Genomic DNA, 22,229 nt, shown 5'->3' with positions numbered 1-22,229 from the left:
CGGGCACCCGCTGTGTGAGACGGAGCCTGCACGAACCCGCGTCCTGGTAGAGGAGAGAAGCTCTGCTGCTGAGACCCGCTGGGCCGCAGAGCCATTTCCTGGCTCCGTTCCTGAGCCCCACAGGGGGCCCTGCTTGATTACAAGGAGCCCCGAGACCCAGCACCAAGCTGGCATATGTACGTGGGGAGTCACGCAGTGGAAAGTCTTGAGCCAGAGGGACCGCAGGGCCCACCCAGTCCAGTCTCTCCATTTGTGTGGAGATGACCCAGGGCCAGAGAAGGTAGAGAGGGCTTGGGGAAGCGAATGGTTGTGGAGCTCAGACCTGCCGGCGCTGGTTTCATTCAGATCCGTTCACTTCACCTGCTTTCAATACGATGCTCCCATGTGAGTTCTTATTTGAAGACTGGAAAAGGAGAGCCTGAAAACCATGGCACTACTCCAGCCCCTCACCTTACAGATAAGGAGACAGAGGCTTAGCCGTGTCCATAATTGATTCATTCCCTCCCTCAGCCAATCATCTACTCCCTCATTCGTTCCCCTGCTCGGTGGTGAGCGGCAGGGAGAACCCAGCCTGTGCCCGGGGCTCCTTACCTCTCCCGCCCTTGGTGCCGTCAGCACTGCTGAAGGAAGACTCCGTGTATCCTCACTGGGCACAGGAAGGCCCTCCGGCCTAGGGAGCGAGGAGGGAAGCACAGGTCCTCACACCTGACCTCAGGATGGGGCGAAGACATGGCCATCTCTTCTGTAAAGTCAACAAGGGGCAAAGCATTCAACAGAAACGTCGTGTGGCCTCATTTCTGGTTGCTATTTACCACCAGGCGTAGTTAGGCGTCTGCACAGCCCTTGTTCCTCTATTTTACAAGTGCAAGAAGCAGATTTATCACCAGAATGTGAATATTATGAAGACAGAGACTCAAGAATTGGGGAGCTTATGACTCTTCACATAACTCTGAAATAGCTATTTATTGAGCATTTGTGTTACCAAGCAGTCTGGGCTAAGCATTTAATGTAGCTCTATAAAACCTCACTTAATCCTTACATCAGCCTTGTGAAGCAGATTCCATTAGCCCTGTTATACAGGTGAGAAAGGTGTACAGGCTCTGAAAGGTCAAGGAGACTAAAGCTACTCGGCTGGTCCTTGCAGATCCAGGGCTCAGACTCGCCCGAGTCCTAAAGCATTGTGCCCTCTGCTCCCCAATTCAAGTTCAATCCCAGTAAGAAACCCAGTCATCATGGGGATGTTTGAGCCATTCAGTGCAACATCACCGAAATGTCTGACTACATAGGTTGGTTTGTCTTTCACGGAATTGCCTAAATTTTAGAAAATTATAGGATTTTGAGAAAGCATCTGGTATCAAATCAACATATCCATAAAGCATTTTAAACTTTTCTTACACTCTCTAGAAATTAGGCATCTTGTTCAATTTCATTAAGCCGGGCTCTAAGCAACTCCATCCTGCCTAGGAAGCAGGAAGCCCCCTCGCAAGGCATGGAACCAGAGCGCCATCTAGTCAGTAATTGCTGCTACATGGTAATGGCGCCCTTGTGGCCTCCAGAACTTACGGCAGCTTCCAGAAGTGCCTGGCACACAACCAGAAACTGCTGCGGCCCCTTGGAGAGCCCAGCTCGATGGGAATCATGGAAAGCGATTGCCTTTAGAGGAGCCGTTATGTAACCACGGAGCAAGCCTTGATTTCAGTTTTGCACACTCGTTCACACAGTGCACTTGTGACGTGCGTGATCCACGTACGGGGAGCAGGTGTGTGCTGTCTCGTGCCCCGGTGGGAGGCAGTCATGGTGAGGGGTGATGTACCCTTGCCTTTCATTGAACAGGTTCTTCTTGGAGGCCGTCTTAGGAGATGGTCTGCTCACGTTAGGGGAGGCCGAGTGAAATCTAAAATGAGGTCAGAACTAAGAAAATCCCCAGGTACCTGATAAAGAATTTTTTAAACAAATTAACCCTCTAATCTTCAAGCTGAACGTGCACATTTATATTCGCTTGGATATGGGGCGGGGGGAGAGAAATCCACCTGTTCTGCTGGGGTATCGGGTGTGTCATTTTATTGAAGGAGAAGATGCCCGGGTCAGGAACTGCTGTCCTCGATTCAGTCTCTGTCTCATATGCACCTGGGACGTTTACCTCTCTGGGCTTCAGGCTCTCGGCATATAAAACAGACAGAATATTGCTCACCCATGTCACAGGGCTGCTGGGGGCAACGGATCAGGATAACACAGGCAAAATCTATTGTCCGCTCTTTGCAAGTGTAAGAAGTGGTCATGATGTTATCCACTGCAGAGCAGCGGTTGAGAGCATGGGCCCTGGAGCCAGACCCCTGGGGTTTAAATCCTGGCTCTGCCCCCTGTGAGAGTGTGGCAAGTTTCTTGACCTCTCTGTGCCTGCATTTTTGATCTGGAGAAGAATAACAATGAAAGGAGCGAAGCAACCTGAACGGTCTCATGGGCCAACTCCCCCAGCCCTGCATCCTGTTCTCTGCGGGCCCAGACAGGGTGAGGAGACCAGGAAGGAGCCCAGCGTCCAGGCAGGGCGTGGTCCTTGGAAGGAGCTGCTCTGTTCTGTGCCTGGCCTGTGCACCGCCAGCCGGCATTGAATTCCGGGGCTGCAGAAGGGAAGGTCCTGAGCCTGGGACTGGGAGAAAAACAGAAGGGCTGTGAGTCAGAGAATAAGGGCCAATTAAGCCGGCTAGGTGGAGTCGAGATTGAGCGGGAAGAGGGGACAGAGGAAGGGAGTGTTTCCCGGGGAGACTGGGCTGCGGGGTTTCTAGGTGGGCCTGCGACCCACGGCCTCTGTGCACTGACTGCTTTTTGCTCGCCAGGGCCTCTACCCGCTGCCGTTGCTCAACAGCGCCCTGGACGACGGGAAGGCCACCCTGACCCCTTCCAATACACCCTTGGGGCGCAACCTCTCGACTCATCAGACCTACCCCGTGGTGGCAGGTACGATGCCCGGAATCTCCTGGGCCATGTGGCCCCAGCTGCCAGGATGGGCTGGAGGGCAGAGCTGGCGGATGGAGAGAAGGAAGGTGTTACGGCCCCGGGCCTGGAGAGGAGAGGGGGGCTATACTGGCTGGGCCTCCAGTTGGGTCCAGAGGGTCTCGCCTTCTATCCTCGGCCCCGGTCCTCCGCCTGCCCCCCAGCGCGGGGCACACGCAGCCGCGTCTACATTCACAGAGGCACAGCAGGGAGGTAGAGCTGCCCCTCCCCTCCTCCCGCGGCCTGAGGGGCACCGCGTAGCCCCGCCCACCTCCCCCCTCCACGCCCAGCCTCAGGGAGGAGCCCGCCCGCCGGCCCCGCGCCGCCGCACCCATCCCGCACCTCATGGCTTGGTTTGCGCATGTTCCCACCCCATCATCTCACACCCCTCTCTCCTTGTTGTCTCCCTCCCTCCGGCAGATCCTCATTCACCCTTCGCCATAAAGCAGGAAACCCCCGAGGTGTCCAGTTCTAGCTCCACCCCTTCCTCTTTATCTAGCTCCGCCTTTTTGGATCTGCAGCAAGTCGGCTCCGGGGTCCCAGCAGGTGCCTCGGTCCCGCCCTTCAATGCCTTTCCCCATGCTGCCTCCGTGTACGGGCAGTTCACGGGCCAGGCCCTCCTCTCAGGTACGACAGGGAGGTCCCGGGCTGTGCAGCCATCGTGGGGGGAGGGAGGGGGGTCCTCAGGGCCGGACGCCGGTCCCCTGCTGTGGGTCCAGCCCCCTCTCTGGTCCCCAGTCCTCTCCACCATCGCCCCACTTCCTGATTCCTCTCGCAACTTTTGGAGGTGCCAAGATGTGCCCCCCTGAGCCTGCAGAGTCAGGCCGTCGGGGTGGCAGGCACTCTGGGGGCGCCCGGCAGAGTTCCAGAACCTCCACCCAAGGCCCCATGGAAGAGCAGGGACCCTAAGGCCAGGAGCCTGGCTCCGTAAAGCCCTGAACACTTGGTCTGGATAAAAAATACAAAAGAAGGAAGAAAGAAAACTTTGGAGGGAGAAAGGCATTGGCTTTGGGAGCCAAATTCTGGATCAAATTTCTAAAGACAGAGGGTAAGCCTCCGTTGGGTCTCCATAGTGGAACTCTCCTTGTGCCCTGCTTAAGAGTGTCACCCTTGGAGGACACTCAAGCGGAGTGACTCACCAACCCAGGAGAGGTGGGGAGCAGGGACCTCCCATCAGGAACCTCATCCAACTCAAAACATTTAAAGCTGGAAGCATCTTAGGGGCATTTAGAGCAAATCTCTCCTTACACTGATGGGCGACAGGCCCAGAGAGAAGGGCCTGGCCGAGGCCCCTGATCAGGACCATGGTGAGGGCTCTGCCTGCATGCAGCGTGTGGGTCAGACCCCAGCAGAGCTGGGTCTCCCTGGCAGAAGGACATCAGCCCGTCTAGCCAGGGCCTGAGCAGTGGCTGAAAAAGTCAGAGGTGTTTGGCTTGGGCAGGGAGAAGGCCTGAGGTGGAGTGAGGGGTAGGGATGGGGGGCAGAGACCCATAACAGTCTTCGGATACCTGAAGGGCTGCCACAGAGATGAGACAGTTTCAGATGTGGGTCCAAGGCATTGAACCAGGACCCATGGGGGAAGCCAGGAGGGGGCCAGCCCCTTCTGGGCCAGTGGTTTGCAAACTTGCTGGACCTCGCAGCACTCTCTTGAAATGAAACCTTTGACAGAAACCAGGTATCCAAACCAGACAAACGAAGAGCTGCTCTGTCTGAAGTAGGGGCTCTGCCCGCAGAAAGCCATTGGTCTTGAAAATCACTGCAGCAAAAGAACCAGACCTCTGCCCGCCCAGAGGGACCGCACGGTCCTCTTATTCAAGTTCATTGACCCTTTCTTGTAACTGTCTGTATGTTTTATGTCTGTCTGGCACCTAGGATTTTTTTTTTTTTCCTCTGTGCATCCCTGCGTCTAATGAGGGAGGTCCTCTTGGAAGAGGTGGACACAGAGGCAAAGGATTCATAAAGGAAGCCCAGTGTGTGGGCAGAGAGGCAATGTTTAAGGGTCTGAAGCAAGGAGGAAAGTGTTGACTCAGTGCAGAATTTCAAAAGAGGGTGAAGTCAGCGGAGATGGGTCATTTGTTTTGACCAAAGTGATTAAAGAAGCAAACTCTGTGAGCTGAGTGAAGTGATGTCAGCCAGAGAAAATGGGATGGGGAGGGAGGGAGGGGGGAATAGAAGAGACTCACATCCACTGTGGGGTGGACCGGCGCAGTCACCGGGCAAGACTGCCTGCCTTGTGTGCATGGTGGGCCGGGGCCAGGAGGGCTGGGATGAGGCAGGTAAGGGATGAGGGTGTGGGTGAAGCATGTGGTCACGGGGAGCAGTTCTTCACTTACTGTGGGAGCTGTGGAGAGGCTCGGCAGGACCAGCCAGAGAGGAGCGGGAAGGACAGAGGGCAGTGGGAAGCAGATATACCAGAGCACAGACCCGGGTGGTGGTATGAAGTGTGGTTGCAACAGCTCAGTGCAAAGTCCCTGCCCCAAAGCTCCCACGCTTTCTCCCCTCCCTGCCACCCTTTTAGGGCTTCAAGCACCCCCAGCCACCATGCAATCACAGGCAGGGGCTCTGAGAAGAGCAAGCAGTGGCCAGGCTTGGAGGGGCTGGGTCCAGGAGGTTGCCGAGAGCAGGAGGCAAGTTAAGGCCGCAGTTCACAGAGCTAGGCCCGCCCTGTGGGTCAGGCACAAGGCCTATGATGGCAGTATCCATGCTGAGCCCACGTGTGGGCCTGGAGCTCCTGAAAAAGCGTCCCCCCCCCCCCCGCCACCTCTGCTCAAGATTGGACCTAAATACTTCCCACGTGGCTGAGCCACCGTGAGCGGACTGGGGGGAGACGGCAGAGAGAAAGCAGCTTGCGAGGGGAATGATCTGGGAGTTCCCTGGAAGTCCAGTGGTTAAGACTTAGCTCTTTCACTGCCGTGGGCCCGGGTTCAATCCCTGGTTGGGGAACTAAGATCCCGCAAGCCATGAAGGGCAGTCAGAAAAAAAAAAAAAAAAAAAAAAAAGGAGGGGAATGATCTCAAGAGTCTGGGGGCTGGAAACCTATTCAAAGGAGGAAGAAATGAGCTTGAAAAAAACAGAAGGAAGTCAAGCCCAAATTAATCCGAGGTAATGATGCTGCAGACAGAGGAGACGAAGGAGGACCAGGTACATTTTCATTCCATAATGAAATGTCACCTCCATGAACCCTCCCAGCTCTCTCCTCTGAGTAGCTTCCTATGAACCCTGCCTGCCACCTCCCGCCAAGTCTTTGCCTGCATCCCCGGGGTCAAGTCCCCTCCCAGTCCAGCGGCTCTGCTAGTGCGATGTCTGGGGTGGTATTTTCTGGGTCTCAACTTCTCCCTAATCAGCCCAGAAAGAAGAAACCTCAGGGTTTGGAGAACAGGAAGATTTCTCCTAACTCTACTCGCAGTTCCCGTCAGATGCCCCAGTATGGGGTCCCAGCACGCTGGCCGAGAGCAGTATTGAGGCTGTCCTTGTCCTGGCTGTACCGGGGCTGAGTCCCGCTCAGCTGACGAGAAAGCCCTGACTTCGGTTTTATCATCAAAGAGCCCGTTACCCGCCTCCATCCTTTTGTGCAAAATTATATTTAATCCTGCCAAAGAGAGTTCTGGATTGCCATAAATTCTCCTTGCTATCAGGGCAAGATAAGGAGTTGAAAAGAGGCCACAGAGAGGGCAGACATCAAAGGGAGCGGATGAAATGGTCTGAAATCACCTCTACCCGCAGAATTCCTGCGAGTCCTGGCTCTGATCCTGGCCTCTACCGATATTTAGAACATTTACCAGTATTTCTGAGGTGCTAGCGTTCTCTTCTAAAACCCCATTTCCCAGCCAGTCAGCGTCGACCCATGTCTGTGTCAGCTTCTTAAACATAGGACTGTATTGGAAGTATATTTGAGTACAGAGGAGATGGAATTACAAACCAAAGATAAACTTGTGGTGAAGAGCCTTAAAAATCAATTAAGTCCATAAAATAGGCCGTGAAAGGATGCCTCCACCCTATGGCTTCTGTGGTTTCATTTCTAAGAAGGTTGCAAAGTTCTTGGCTTTGGGAGAAAACAACATGTTTAAGGAATTGAAGCGGAGTCTTGCGAGACTGGTGGGAAAGTTGATGGTACGGAGTCCGGGTGAAGGCCGTCCTGAAGACTGTCTCAGCAGGCTTTTCAAGGGGGCCAAGCTTCAGGGGAGGAAGCCTTCAGGAGTTTGCTCCGACATCTGATTCAGAAACCTCCGTCCCACTGGGAGAAAGTTAGGTGACTAAGGGGAGACGAAGATTAAAAATCTCAGAATACAGGGGAGTGAGGCTGGTGAATTCCGTTTCCCAAAGAGCAGTTTGGGAGCTAGTTCTCGTGGGACGGGACTCATGGGGGCAGCTGTGACTAAATTAAATTGTGGCTAAGGGGAGCTTGCACCCTGGTGCTCTGCCCACTGAGCTGCAGAGCTCAAGAAGCAGCAGGACCAGGTGATGGAAAGGGACAGGATAAGAGGAGAATGAAGGGGAATGTGGGACCACAGGGCTCCAGGGCCGGAAAGAGCTCTGTAGAGCACCTAGGCCAGCCCTAGCCAATAGGTGGCCTGAGAGCCAAGATATACCACCAACCCCAGTCACGGCAGACACAGATGCAGCCTCAGAATCCTTCTCAACACAATGCACCAGGAAGCCCCCTACCAATCAGTCAAATATTAATTAAGGTGAGCCCAATTTATAATCTGTCATCTAGCCTAGCTCCTCATGAGACAGACGGGAAGATGCAGGTCAGGAAAATTAAGTACTTTGTTCCTCAGCCACAATCTGGACCTAGATGTCTGTCTGTCTGTCTGTCTCTCTGTCTCTCGGAAGTAGGGAGGGAAGAGGAAAGGGAAAAGGCATCAGGCCCGAATCAGCCACCACCCTATTCCATCACTGTCCTACTCATGTCACGTACACCATGTGTCCTCATCCTGCCCGCACAGGCTTCATGTCCCTCCTCGCCTCTCATGGGCTCTGGTACCTGACCAGGGGCTTCATCCCAGGGTCCAAGGGGCTGACTCTGAGAGCTGATCGTATTGCGGTCTTTTTCGAAGAAAGATCAGATTTTCCCTTAGTGTCTCTTCTGCCTACTTCTCCCTCTCCTTCTAAATATACTGAAATTTCCCTTTCCTCACCTGTTTGGCCAAGCCCTCATTTGTTCAGGCCTGTGTCAAGTGAACTGAACCCATCTGTCGAATTCCAGTGGGTTCCTTTCTGTTTGGTCCAGCACTGACCACTGCTGGACATTATACTCAAACAAATTAGGAAATTAGGGGGTGTTGTTCATTTTTACCAAAACATTCACAGAGTTTTAAATAATGAATCGATGGCTCCTTTCCAATAGGATTTATTCTATAAGGTTTCCCTTGACATGTAACAATTTATAGAATGTGTCCATTGCACGAATCAGTGTTCACCTGTGGCATGACACCTTAGCTCTGAATTATGTTGATAACATTCTGGTAATAGTAATAAGATGTGTAAGGCTACTCTTATTTTTTATCCCATTTTGCATGTGAAAAAACTGAGGCTTGGGGTACGTCGGTGGCTGGTCTAGGGCGCTTGGAAAATTAGTTGTAGAAGCAGAATGAGGACCAAAGTCCTCTGGTTCCTAGACCCTTCCCTTCAGAGGAAGGGCAGAAGTCCAGTAGGCCTGGTCTTGTTTGTTGACCCCCCCCAGACTTGGACTTGGCTCCAGTGCCCATCCCAGTCTATCCCCATCATGACTTAGCGCCTAGCCTTGCTAATTTAGCATTCTTGCTTACTGCTGTATCCCCAAGTGCTGTGAAAAGTGCCTAGGGTATCAGAGTTACTCAATCAGTATTTGTCCAATGAATGAACTGTCTTCAGGGAACCTCTAGAAATAGAGGTAAGGAGGGAGTTACTGCTGTATTGACAACTTACAGGGTTCCATGCGAGGTACCTTCCCTCCCATTGTTACTAGGCACCCCCTGAAGGGCCCGACATATGAAGGACCTCTGGGGGATGGATGGGAGGAAAGTTGGACAAACAGTGCCGTGGAAGGGGTGGACTTGGTAAGTTGGTTGACAGAGGCTCACAGCGAGCCTATGTAAGTCCTAGGAGAGAAGGTAGCCCCCAGTGTGGAAAAGGTAAAAACATTTTGGTAATGGTGATAATCTAACATACAGATTCTCATTCCGAGGTGATTTTGCCCCCCGGGGACATATGACAATATCTGGAGACATTTTGGGTTGTCACACTGAGTGGGAACTGCTACTGGCATCTAGTGGGTAGACCCAACATCCTACAATGTGCAAGACAGTCCCTCACAGAGAATTATCTCTTCCCAAGTGTCGATAGGTCTGAGGTTTAGAAACCTTGTAAACGTCACCGAGAGCTAGGACGACCCAATAATGTCATCATTCAAACGGGGGCATTTTGAGAGTGGAATGGACTTATTCCTAAATAAGCTGGGACGGTGTTCATGACCTGGGCAGAACAGGATGCCTTGTCACCTGGCCAAGAGTCCTTGGATGGGGCAGAATCTCATGGGCCTGCAGGACATGGGGCAATGGAAGAAGGGACACGGGTGAAGCACTGTGGTTGTTGGCACGTGGTGTAGATGGAGAGAAACTCAGCAGGTCAGGTGGGGTCTCCAGAATGGGAAGGTTTGACTACCTGATGTCGAGGAGAGGCAAAGCCAGGGAAATCAGGGCTTCACAGAGCAGCCTCTGTGTCACCAAGGCCAGAGTATTACCCACAAATTATAGATAAACAAAGAGAGAGATGGTTCTTTTCAGGAATGGCATGGACAGATGTCAGTGGTTCATGGGCATGTGTAAACACTGTCTGTCAGCCCACATCTCCTTTCCAGGTCAGGAAAAGGCAATATGTTTCACGTCTCTTGCAGTTCTGATAGGTTGTATCCACCCGAAAGGCCAGGTCCAGGGGCAGGAACCTCCCTCTGGCTCAGCAAAGAGTGCAGTGATTGATTAGCGATGTCTGCCACACGTTTGAAAAAGGAGAGTGATGGGCCCACAGGACACACCTTTGCCGTCCCTTCCTAGGGCCTTGTTCCCGGCTCTCCTTGCAGCTGGAGATGTGAGCTTTGAGTCCAGTGGCCTCTAACATATTTATTTAGGTCAGGCTGTGCCGGCTGCTATGTGGGTGCCATGGGGGACCACAAAGACCCAGAAGACGTAGCCCTCAGCCTCCCTCCGATACCATGACATTTTTATGGATGAATAAGATTTGTGTCAATAAAATCATTGGAGAACAGGGAACAATAGAGGACTGCAGTAACCAGGACACCCTGCATGGTGGAGCCTGTGGCCTGGTCAAGGCCAACCAAGGAGAGAGGAGCCTGGGCTCAGAGGAGGAGGGTGGGGGAGGAAGTGGGTCTGGAGAAGGACTCGGGAGAGAGCGGGAATGGCAGAGGGAAGGCTTGCTGAGCCCCAGGGGAGCGAGACAGTAAGTACAGGAGCCCACAGTGGCCCACCTGATGACACTTTGCTGTATTTTTGCAGGGCGAGAGATGGTGGGGCCCACGCTGCCTGGATACCCACCCCACATCCCCACCAGTGTACAGGGCAGCTATGCCTCTTCTGCCATCGCAGGCATGGTGGCAGGTAAGGGGAGGGGCTGGGCAGGAGGGGAAGCATTGCAAAGAGGAAGTGGCGGCCCCAGGCCGAGCAAGAGAGGACGAGAGGTGAGCTGTGCCCCTCGCATAGGCTTCCCGAAGGGCAAGGAAGCGTGGACCGAGAGGTGTATCTTCTTATAAATGCCTGGAGAAGAGACTTCAGTGCAGTCCTGGCTCCGTAACTCTCTCCAGCTCAGCCCCCTTCTTCCCAGATGCTCCTGTATTACCCACCATGATGAAAAGGGAGGGGCTGGGACAGCCTGGTGTTCAGATCGGAGCTCTGCCGTTTCTTCCAGTGATTCAGTGAGCCTTGATGCGGAGGCCGCTGGGGGCCATCGGAACACTGTGAGCTGAACCTAAACCCAGCCTACAAGCAGCCCGTGGTCTCCCAGTTATTCCACTCTGGTGAATCCCATTTACCCTTCCTATAAAATCTGAGTTTGCGTGGTGTTGGTGATGATGGCGATGAAGACGGTTGAAATACAACCTTCTTCACACCTCACACCCGCTCAACCCTGCACGGGCAGGACCCGTGGCCGGAGAGCTCCAAAGGTACTATAAAGTGTGAGACGAGCTGGGAGTACGTCTCCATCATCACTTGGACTGTCCTGGGATCCTCCCTGCCAGTCACTGGGGTCTCTTTATCCACCAGTGTGGTCATCACCCAGCAGTGACCCAGGGTATCAAGGTCTGGGCAAGTAAAGACAATGAGAGTTTCTTCGGGCGAGTCTCACTCTTTTAGGAAACATACAGGAAGGACCCCAGGATGGATAGGGTCGAACAGAGCCATGCGCAGCGCCCAGAGAGGCCTGAGGACCTGGAGCTTCTGGAAGGGGCTCTGAATCAGTCAGGGCATCTGTGACCTTCCTGCCAGCCCTGGAGCAGCCTCTCTGGCTTTGACTCCAGAGACTCAAGGCGTTCACCCAGGCCTGTTTCCCTCCCCCACTGGCAGGGGTTATTCTTCACCAGCCACCCACTCGGGTGCCCTGTGCGAGGCAGGTGGGCTGGGCTCTCCCGGGCAGAGGGAGGGGAGGAGGAGGGCGGGAGGGAAGGAGGCTCTGCGCTCCCTGGGAACCCGCTGAGCGGGCACTTGTCGCTGCCTGGTTACCGTGGCGATATGCTTAATGCAGCGTTGAAAATACAGAATACTGACTCCTCTCTCCCTCCTGGCCCCAGACTCCCTCCCTCCCTCCCTTCCTCTTCTGGAGCGTGAAATGAGATTGGTCCAGATAAAAAAGGAAAAGATTTGGTTATTTTTTTAAGAGTGTGGATAATGGGGCCCTCAATCAAAATCCCAGGCTCCAGTCGGCTCCCCCCTTTCCCCTTCCAACCTCTCCACCTTTCCCTGCCGCCTGCTTAGACGGGGAGGAGGAGGTGTAAAGCACAGGGCTTTTCTCTTAATTATGGATCATTCCCGGGGGCAGGCCCAGGGCAAGGGGTGGTTCCTGGGGCCCAGAGTCTGACCTGTGAGGTAGCTGGAAGGCTTGGGCCTCTCATCAAAGGCCCCCAGGTTGTTTCCATAAAGACCTCACCCTGAGTGGGTGTTGTGGAAAAAAAATAAATAACACAAGTAAAGCACGGACTGCAAAGTGAATTCCAAGAGGGGGCTTGCTTGGCAAGGTGGATGGGCTCCCAGTAAGTTACATGCAAATCAGTTTTCAGAAAGTACAATGTTATTTAAATGCATCCCTGGTTCCCAGTAACTCCATGGTGCAAATGAATTCTTAAGGAATTTCTTTATAGAAAAAGTATTCGTGTCCATCTCTTACCAGTGGTTACAATCTCCAAGTTGACTGAAGCGAGATTCCTTCCATTAAAATCAAACCTTCATTGAGCACCTACTGTGTGCTAGGTACAGACAAAGTGCTCAAAGCAAGGCATACCAATGACATTCTTCAATCAATTGTGGAAGGAAGGAAGAGATCATTTGTCAGGCACTTTCTGTGTGCCTGGCCATTCATAGGTATACATTTATTTCTCATTTAATCCTCACCATAAGACTGGGAAGCTGGTATGATCTTAGTTTTATGTAGATAAGGAAACAAGCGTAGAAAAGCGAAGTAGTGTGCTCGGGCTCGTAACCATACTAAGGGGCTGGGTTGTTCAAACACAGTTTTTTTGATTTCAAATCTAGCATTCTTTCAAACCTAGCGTACTACACCACGCTGCTTCCCACCATACCGGAAATAATGACATGTGTTATAGGAGAGCGACGTAGGAACCAGACCAGGGCACAGATTTCTCTTATCCATTCATCTTCTCCTGTGCCTTCTAATTGTTGTTGCTGTTGTTCCTGTCTCATTGATACAGTTAATGACCCTCTAACCAGTTCTGGAGCTGTACCGAGAGCTCCGATAGATGGATCCATCCATCCATCTCTCCGTCTTTCCATCCATCCATCTTTACACACAGTTTTACATACATCCGTGTATCTTGTCATCTATTCTTCCATCCTTCTATCATTCATCCTTCTATTCATCCTTCCTTCCACCCATCCATCCATCCATCTACCCATCCTTCTATCCATCCATCCCTTCTTCTATCCTTCCATCATCCATCCATCTATCCATCCACCTTTCCATTCATCCATCCGTCCTTCTATCCATCCTTCCATACATCTTTTCGCATATCCATTCTTTCATCTATCCATTATCCACCCTCTCAACCATCCTTGCATCCTACCATCCATTCACCACTTTTCACTTAACAGATAGTGGTTGAGGATCTATGGTATGGGATGCTGGGGATATAGCAGCGAACAAGACAGGAGCTTACAGCCTAAGAGTGGAGAAAAAAAGTGTAGTAAAAAAGTCAGTGAATGAATAAACAAGATAATTTCAGATAGTGATAAGCACTTGGAAGACAATAAAATGGGATGATGTAATACAGGGCCACAGGGAGAGAAGATTACTTTAGATTGGGTGATCCAGAGAGACCTCTCTGAGAAGGTGTTCAAAGCGGTCAGCCAAGTGATAAACCGGGGCAGACCGACCCCAGCCCAAAAGAACAGCGAGTGCAAAGGCCCCAAGGCAGGAACTGGGTTAGCATGACCACACAGAGAAAGAGGGCAAAATATCCAAGAACAGTGAGTGAGTGGCGAAAGCACTGCAGAATGAGGAGATGTTGTATGCGGATGGGTCGAATTTGTAAACTACTCAGGCCACTGGGAAAACAAATTGCAGACAGTCAAAAGAGGAAGCACAGAGACCAACTGACCAATTGAAGGACAATTGCAGTAGTTCATACAGGACATAACAGTGGTGGGGGCCATGGAGGTAGCAGGGGAGGAGGAGAACAGAGACACTGAGAATGGATTTTGGTGGTAGAGCCAACAGCACTTACTAGTGAACTGGCTGTAGGGGTTCAATGACAGGGGAAACAAGGATGAGTCCCTGGTTTGGGGCTTGGGAAACAGCATGGATGGTGGTGACAAGTATATATGTGGGAGGTTAGAAGAGGAAGAGGTAGAGTATTTGGCATGTGGAAGTCAAGAGTTCTATTGGGCCATATTAGGATTGAGACACCACCTAGATAACCGGTTTAATACATCAGTAGGCATATGATGTGTGTCTGAAGTCAGGAAAGAATCCTGACTAGGGCATAAATTTCAGCCATTGTACAAAGCTGTTATTTAATGCCAAGGGATTACACAAGATCACTAGAAAGAGAATGTGAATGGAAAATCACAGGAGGCTCACAAACCCAGCCCTGGGATTCTTCAGCATTCAGAGACATAGCAGAGAAGGAACGGGCAAGGCCAGGGAGTCAGAAAGGCCCTTGGGTTGAGAGGCCAACCAGGAGAACTGGCATCATGAAACCCAAAGGCATGGAGGGAGTGATGAACTGAATCAAAGTCGGCTAAGAGGTTGAGGGGAGTGATGGACACAGAAGTGACCACTGGAGTGATCGGGGCAGAGGTTGCAGAGATTTGAAGAGATCAGCGTTGGCCTGATTGGAGGGGAATGAGGAGGTGAGGGCAGAGACCATGGAGCAGAGAAGGGCTGGTAGCTGGAGAGGAATGTGGGGTAAGAAGAGGATTTTTAAAAGAGAAGATGGCGGAGCATGTATGCTGGCTAAGGCAGTGATGAATTGGAAAGGGAGACGTTGATGAAGAGTAAAGAGAAGGGATAAACTGTAGGGACCAAATCCTCAGAAAGGGGAGTGAGGCAGGATGCAGAGCAAACAGGATGGGTTGACCTTTCATGGGTGCAGGGACATTTCATCTGCTTTGGCTGCAGGGGGCTTGACAGATCTGATGGTGGGAGGATGCTGCAGCCAGGGGGTGTACCACCTCCTGAGTCTCGTACCCTACTCCAACTTCTAAGTGACCGAAGCAGATAGGTACTCTGTAAGTGTGTGTTGGATAAGTGAATAAGTGAGCAAGTGAGTGAGTGAATGCACGAAGAAGTAACACAGGGAGAGGGCAAACACATTGGACTTTCCACCTCTCTTCCTGTCCTTCGGAGCCACTGAGGTTGGCATTGGGTGAGGTGGAGTCAAAGCCTGAGGGCGTTGCTGGGCAACCAACGTAGAATCGGCTTCTTCCAGGGTGCGCTGAACCCAGCAGTAAGCAGGACAGGCTGCATTGTGAACGCAAGAAGAAGTGCTGGGGGCTAGGGTCCTAGCAGGCCCTAAGGGAGCATGTGGCCTCGGGCAAATGTCCCTCTCTGCGCAGCAGCTTCTTCACTTGTGAAATGAATGGTTGGATGAGATCATTTCTTTTCCTTTTTACTATATTTAATTTAAAACAATTCTCTTTGATGTGACCATTTTTAAAGTCTTTATTGAATTTGTTACACTATTGCTTCTGTTTTATGTTTTGGGTTTTTTGCCACGAGGCATGTGGGATGCTAGCTCCCCGACCAGGGATCGAACCCATACTCCCTGCATTGGAAGGCGAAGACTTAACCGCTGGACCGCCAGGGAAATCCCTGGATGAGATGATTTCTTAGTTTCTGGCTTTCTATTTTTATCCCTTTGCTTTTCTTCTCCCTCCCTTCTTATACATGTATTTCTTGGGCTCCTGACCTGTGTTAGACTTAGTCCCCGCCCCTAAGGAACTTCCTGTTGCTCAGGCTTTAACACTGGTTGGATGACTGGTGTGAGGCTCTACTGAGCTTTATTTCAGCGCCTACCTAATGGGAAAATCAGAAAAGCTAGCATTTCTTCACTGCTTCTTATATTCCAAGCATGGTGCTCATGAGCATTTGACGTGTGTTATCAGATTGAATCCTCAGCAAAACCCCATGAGATAGGGACAATAATCTGCCCCATTTTACAGATGAGGAAACCAAGGCTCAGAGGGGCTCAGTGAGTTGTCCAAGGTTGCACAGCTAGGAAGTGGAGCATGGAGATTTGGCTCCAGGAAGGCCAGCTCCAGAGCCAGGCAGCTTCGAGCCTCTCTTCTAGACTCTGGGAAGGAGATCAGGAAGGAACTACAGAAAGCACGAGGCTCACAACAGCAGATCAGATTCTGGAAGGCAGTGTGGATTCACCGGAGCTCAGGGTTGGCGGGAACCTGGCTTTGTGGATGAAATTGTCTCCTAAGTACATAAATGGATGATCTGGGATTTCAAGTTAAGAGCCCTCAGGTCAACTTCTGCTCTGCCATTTCCCAACTGCGTGATTTGAGGCCCCCTACTCACTCGTGCTATACTCCGATTGCCTCTTCTATAAATTGGCGCTACTGATGAGCACTTTGTCGGAAGGTTATGAGCATAAAGGGGCTTACCGTGTGGGAAGGTGTTTTGCCAACTTTACGCTCCGTCCCAAGCCCCAGCAGTAATTGCGGTGGTCTGCTCTGTTATTTAGAGGAATTCTTAAGTAATTTTTTTGGGAAGTAATTCCTTTGGTGAAGCCAAGAATCCAGTCACAGAAAGAGGTGATATGATTTGCTTTGTGTAAATCGTGCACTGAATTTGCTTGCAGTGGCAGGTCTGAAGTGAGACAAACATCTCTATGGAGCCAGTCCCAGGACACAGATGCCCTCCCCTCTCCTTCCCTTCACCCTCAGCAACCCCACCACCACCAAACACACGACCCTTCCTCACAAACCATACTTAGGGAGGCTACAAAGCTTATCCTTACTGAGTCCTTCCATGACCCCTAACCCCTCTCACTCCCATTGGCCCTTCCTGGAAAGACCTTTCTACAGAAGGTCCAGTAGCAGCAGAAGTGGTTAGAACCTGGGCCCTGGTCACAGCACAGCTTCCAAATTCCACCAGACCCTCCATGTGTGTGAGCTTCTGCAGATCCCCAAGCCTCTGTTTCCTCATCTGGAAAATGGGCACAATACTAAAATCGACGTCCTGGGGTTCCTGGGAGGGCTGATCTTGATGGGGCAGTACCTCCAGTCCCTGATGGAAAAGGCACTGCCCCACGTGATGCAGACTGAGGGGCCCCCGAAGGACTGATGGGGGAGGACTTGCTCGATGCCTGCCCTGCAGACCCTTGTCCCCCATCCCCAGCCTTCCATTGGTGCCTCTACCTCATGGGTCTCACATTCTCTTCCCACAGGAAGCGAATACTCCGGCAACGCCTATGGCCACACCCCCTACTCCTCCTACAGCGAGGCCTGGCGCTTCCCCAACTCCAGCTTGCTGAGTAAGTTGCCTCTGGGGCCTCCCAGGCCCTCTGCTCTGCGGGGAGGAGGGGTGCAAGGCTGAGCCAAAAGTTGCCTGAGACCTGGGAGGCCCCAGTTAGATGGAGGGCCCAGGAAGACAGGTGTTTTCCGTCATCCGAGCAGATAGAGGGAAGGCAGGGTACCGGGTTGCCTGGGAGAAGAGGCAGAAGGAAGAGAGACTTCCGTGCATCACGGTCTCTCTTCTCCATCTTCTATTAAATCTTTTGTTTTGTGTAAGATTCAGGGCTCAGGCTTTAGGAGGGCAGTGGTGAGTGGACTCCAGAAAAATCTTGGAGGGGAACTGCCTTCCTTCAGGGACTTAGAGTCCCACAGCTGCAGACGCTGTCGCAGGGGCGCCCTGCGGGAGTGCCAGCTGCCCCTCTGCCGCGGAGCACCCTGATTGCAAACAGTGCCGTCCTGTTGCCCGCATTAACCATCTAAGCAACTCAAAGATACTCACGATTCAGCACCAGAGCCCTTACGCAGAAATCCTCTGTTCCACCACGTTCCTGTTGTTTGGCTTGAGATACGGACAGCCTTCAGGAGGAACAGAGAATGAGCTGTGGAGCTGCTCGTCAGCCCCTGTCTCCCCCCGGGCCTGGGCTGGGTAGAGAAGCTTTTCAGGAAACCAGGCCCCTTAATGGGGAACGTGAGAGATCCCACTGGAGTCTCCGTGAGGGATGGCCTTAAGGGTCTCAGAGCAAACCTGAACCGGACAGAAGCCGCAGTGCAGTACGGCCAACCGCAAGGGCGCCGTCGCAGGCCTGGCAGGACCATCCATTCCCAAGACGCCCCCTCTCCTCCTGTTACCTCCTGATGTTCCAGAAATGACTAGGAGGCTGGCTGAGCTGGGTTCTGTTTGCCAGATAAGTTCAAGCCACCCTTCTGTTCAATGTAGCCGGAAAGGCTGACGGCATTGAGACATGCCCTTCCCACGGAACTTTCCCGGGCTGCCCATCCTGCAGGTGTGCAGAGCTACCCGGTTCAGGCCCTCAAATGTGCATCCCCCTCGACCAGTCAGGATCCAATCCCCCTGCTTCCCAAGAAGAAGATCCTCTGACCTCGCACGTTTTGGGCAAGGCTGGGGAAAGCCCCAGTGATCTCCCCGCGTGAACTTGCTTCTTCAGGGTTCCAAATGTAACTGCTCTCTCTTGCCCTCTCCCTGATACAAGGGTGTTGAAGGTCAAAGGAGTCATGGCGGGAGGGGCAAGAAGCCACTGTTCTCCTTCTGGCCAGAAACTCAAAGGTGAGGCCAGAGAAGGAGGAAATAGGGCCAGAGAGGAGTTAATCTTTGATGATCAGATAGGCCCGAGGGATCAATGATTAACTTGTGCTGTCTTAAAGGTTGGCAGAGGCAGGGAGAGTCTGTGGTGCAGTTTCCCCTTCTGACCAGCAGTGTTGTTCTTTTTTCGAACGTGTCCAGGTTCCCCGTATTATTACAGTTCCACAACAAGGCCAAGCGCGCCACCTACCACTGCCGCGGCCTTTGACCATCTGTAGTTGCCATGGGGACAGTGGGAGCGACTGAGCAACAGAAGGACTTGGCCTGGGACGGGCCCCAGAGAGTCACACAAAGGAATCTTTATTTATTACATGAAAAATAACCACAAATCCAGCATCACGGCTCCCTCCCCATGTGGTTGATTTAATGAACCATGAGAGACCGGACGACGTTGGAGAAGGCCACGCTGTCCTCCAGGACTCCTTAATGAGGGGCAGGAGTCCCAGGGGGACCGAACTGTCCCGTTCCAAAGAGACAAAATTGGAGAAGTGGGGAGATAAGAGGGGACAGCCAGAGGCTTGAGAGGGACGGCACATGGGGCCCACGACGGGGTCAGGGGCACACAGAGGCACCTCTGTGGCCCCATCACCGACACGCTCTAGCGGCCGCGGGCTGTAAGCGCTTCGGTCCAGCCCACGAGCCACAGCGGGTGCGAAGGCTCTCCCGCACCGCCGCCCGGAGACGCACCACCTTCTCTGGGCAGCTTGCTTGGCGCTTTCCACTCCTCTCCCTCTTGGCCCACAGGCTGAACACTGGGTCCAGCCAACCAGGAGCTCTGCCCGGTGGTCAAGGTGGTCATCCGCCTTTCTTTTACCTGCTGCGGTGAATGTAGGAGCTCCACCCCAGATGCTCCCCACCACGGAACCACCCCTTGGCGGCCAGACCTCAGCCTGGCCAAGCCTATTGCAGCTTGAGACAGACATTCCGAAGCCCCCGGGCTCCTGGGGGTGGGGTGCAGCCCTGCCCAGGGCGGAGCCAGGCACCATGGCTGGGGACCCGCCTCCCCTCCCAACAGCCCTGCCGAGCCCACAGCTACCCCCCAAAGCCAGCCGTGGCGGTTTCCTCTCTGGCTCTCACCGTGCCTGCCCTCCGCTCCCCAGGCCCGACTGTAAATTCTGTAAATGAGGTTCTGCTTGAGCCCAGCTGCCCTCTTCCTCTCAGTGAACTGTCTCCCTGCCACGTCGGGCTTCTCCCCCTGACGCTTCTTTTTTTTTTTAAAGACAACCACCACTGCCACAAGACTCAATAAACCATTACTCTTGGTCTCCAGCTTTGGGGTTGGCTGGGGAAGGAGGCACCCCAGGACTGGGTTTTTTCTCCAGAGAACCTCAGAGCCCAGTGGCCAGCGAACTCACTTTGGGGGCCGGGCGTTGAGAGGACCACGAATGCCCAAGGGAGAGAGCCCCTGACTTAGCATTCGCCCTCTGCCCCAGAGACATGTTCAGCCCCGGGCAAATCACGTATCCCAAGCTTTGATTGTGCCAACTCTGAGTAAATGCGAGCATAAAATAGGCACGTGGCCCAGTGCCTGGCCAATCACAGACTCCCCACAGGTAGCTGCTGTTGTTATTAACAGGAAGCCAGAGAATCCGCCGGGAAGGTTGGAGGCAGATCCGGGAACAGCTCTGCGCTGGAGCCCACATAAACAGCTCTTAGGATCCCTGAGGTGTGAGAGGAGGGAAGGGAGAAGACAGTTCCTGGGCTCTGCCGGATGGGGCCTCACGTAAATTAAGCCGCCATTTGCCCTATTTTACATATGGGGAAACTGAGGCTCAGAAAAAAATGAAATAACTTGCCCAAGGCAGGAAGTAGTAGATTCAATCAAGTCCTCTTACCTTAAGTCCAGCACTTGCACCCAACAGCACAGGGCTCTCATCAGGGGTGCCAGGGGGCTTCTAGACCCCAGGGAGGTTCTGAGACCGCCACCGAGAGTTTAATTTTGGGGGGTTTGGTTCCGAAGTATTTGGCAAGACTGTGCAGTCAGGAAGCTGAGGCCAGGAAGGGGTGAGGGAGCTACTCTAAGGACTTAGGACAACCCCCTTCTGTGAAATTTTAGAGGACAAGTCACAATGGTGACTGCCAGGTCTCTGCCCCCAAGAGGGTGCCTGGCCCACCAGCGGCTGCCTGGTGTCTGCGTGGACCCTCTCCGTGAGGGACCCAGCTGGAGCCGGGGGCAGGATGCCCAGATTAATGCCGACAGCTGGGCAGTAACAGCTGAGGTTGAGTCAGGTGGAGGAGGGGCTTCCTCCTCCCCCACTAACACCACAACCAGGGGCTCCCAGGCTGGGAGGGCAGCGGCTGAGAGACAGGCCTCTGACCTCCCTGGTCCTCCCAAAGGAGAGGCAAGGAATGCTCGCTGCGGATGGCATAGAGTGGGCCCCCCACAAAGACCAGTCCCCATGACTTCTGAGCGGATCTGAGATGAGGCTCAGTTTTCAATAACAGGATATTCCTCCAGCCACGAGCAATGGTGGCAGGACTGCATCCCATTATATCTGGGTTCCTGAGAGCCCTAAGACAGTCCCCACCCAGGAATCACCTTGAGGTGGATGGTGCCCCCCCAGAGCCTGCAGAGCGATCCTTCCTATTCCCAGCCAAACCCTTTCTGGGGACCCTGGTGCTCTGGCAGCCTCTCCAAGCCCTGAATGACAAAGGGACCTGGGCTGCGCTTTTGCGGGCTGACCGTGGTTCAGCGCCCCCCTTCCTTCTCGGAGGTGAGCTGAGCCCCCCGGGACACTCTGCTCAGAGCAGGTGTCGGCGAGTGTGCGGCAGGTCCTGGCCAGTAGCGCTCCAGACACTCCGTCCACAGTCAAACCACGGGTCCCCCTTCGGGGCTCGGAAAATACAGCCGTCTGTGTGCTTGGGGGGAGAGATGATCTCAGGTGCCCTGACATCAGGGGTGGTGTTGGGACAAGTTGGCGAGGTACATGGCGGGGTCGTGGTGAAGAAAGAGTATGAGGGGAAGGGCGGGGAGGACAGGTGTTGCGAGGCACAGATGAACAGGAAGCGGCTTTCCTGCTGGGGAGTGTGGGAAGTATCCGTGGGTAGCTGCGTGGGAAGTGGCAGAGAGGTAGTTTACTCTGTAGCAGGGTCGAGGCCCTGGGTTTTCTGAAGGCATATGGGAGCAGTGCGTGTGTCGGTGGGAGAACTGGGGACGAAGCCTGGGCCCGAGGCGTTCCCAGGGCAGCGAGGGCCCTGCCTCACCGCCCCCCCGCCCCACACCCCATCCCCATTGCACCCTGGAACCATCCCTCTCACTGCCTGTGTGGAGAGTCTTCCTCAGCTTTCCAGGCCCTACTCCCCGGTCTGTCATCCCTACCCTTCCTCCTCCAGTGGCCCCTGCCCTCCTGACATTGGCCAGGAGAGCCCAGGGTACCTGGAGCTCAGCGGTCTGTGTGGGCCAGGCAGCCCTTGCATGGTGGTGCATTTCCTGCTGGGAGACAGAGCAGCTAGAACCCTACCTGGGCCCACCAGTGGGGCAGAACACACCTTTCTAAGGTGGACTGGAGCTGCTGTGACCCTCTGGCCCCTACCCCATGGCCTGCGGCAGGGGGAGGCAGGGGCGGCTAGGAGTCCTGCCCCAAGGCCAGCCCCTCCTGCCTCTTCGCCAATATTCTTGGCTTTGGTTGTTACTAAAAAACACGTACCTTCTGCCCATCGTGTGCCAGAGACACACTCAACCCTCACAACCACCTCAGGTGAGAGGAGAGTGTGGCCACAGTCTACAG

General features: G+C 53.4%; 1 protein-coding gene across 1 annotated transcript in view; it reads left to right on the top strand.

Annotated features, from left to right (window-relative positions):
• PAX8 (paired box 8) overlaps positions 1 to 19,541 on the top strand; it is a 56,976-nt gene extending 37,435 nt beyond the window's left edge. Inside the window, exons 8-12 of the mRNA XM_079941342.1 lie at positions 2,835 to 2,955; positions 3,412 to 3,618; positions 10,485 to 10,586; positions 17,114 to 17,200; positions 18,643 to 19,541. Of these exons, the coding sequence (XP_079797468.1) occupies positions 2,835 to 2,955; positions 3,412 to 3,618; positions 10,485 to 10,586; positions 17,114 to 17,200; positions 18,643 to 18,719 (594 nt within the window). The 3' untranslated portion in view covers positions 18,720 to 19,541. The remainder of the gene's footprint in view (positions 1 to 2,834; positions 2,956 to 3,411; positions 3,619 to 10,484; positions 10,587 to 17,113; positions 17,201 to 18,642) is intronic.
• Positions 19,542 to 22,229: the final 2,688 nt, after the last annotated feature.

This window comes from Stenella coeruleoalba (assembly GCF_951394435.1).
Source record: "Stenella coeruleoalba genome assembly, chromosome: 13".
Lineage (NCBI taxonomy): Eukaryota > Metazoa > Chordata > Mammalia > Artiodactyla > Delphinidae > Stenella > Stenella coeruleoalba.
Note: the sequence above shows the minus strand (reverse complement) of the source record. Positions and strands in the feature narration are given on the sequence as shown.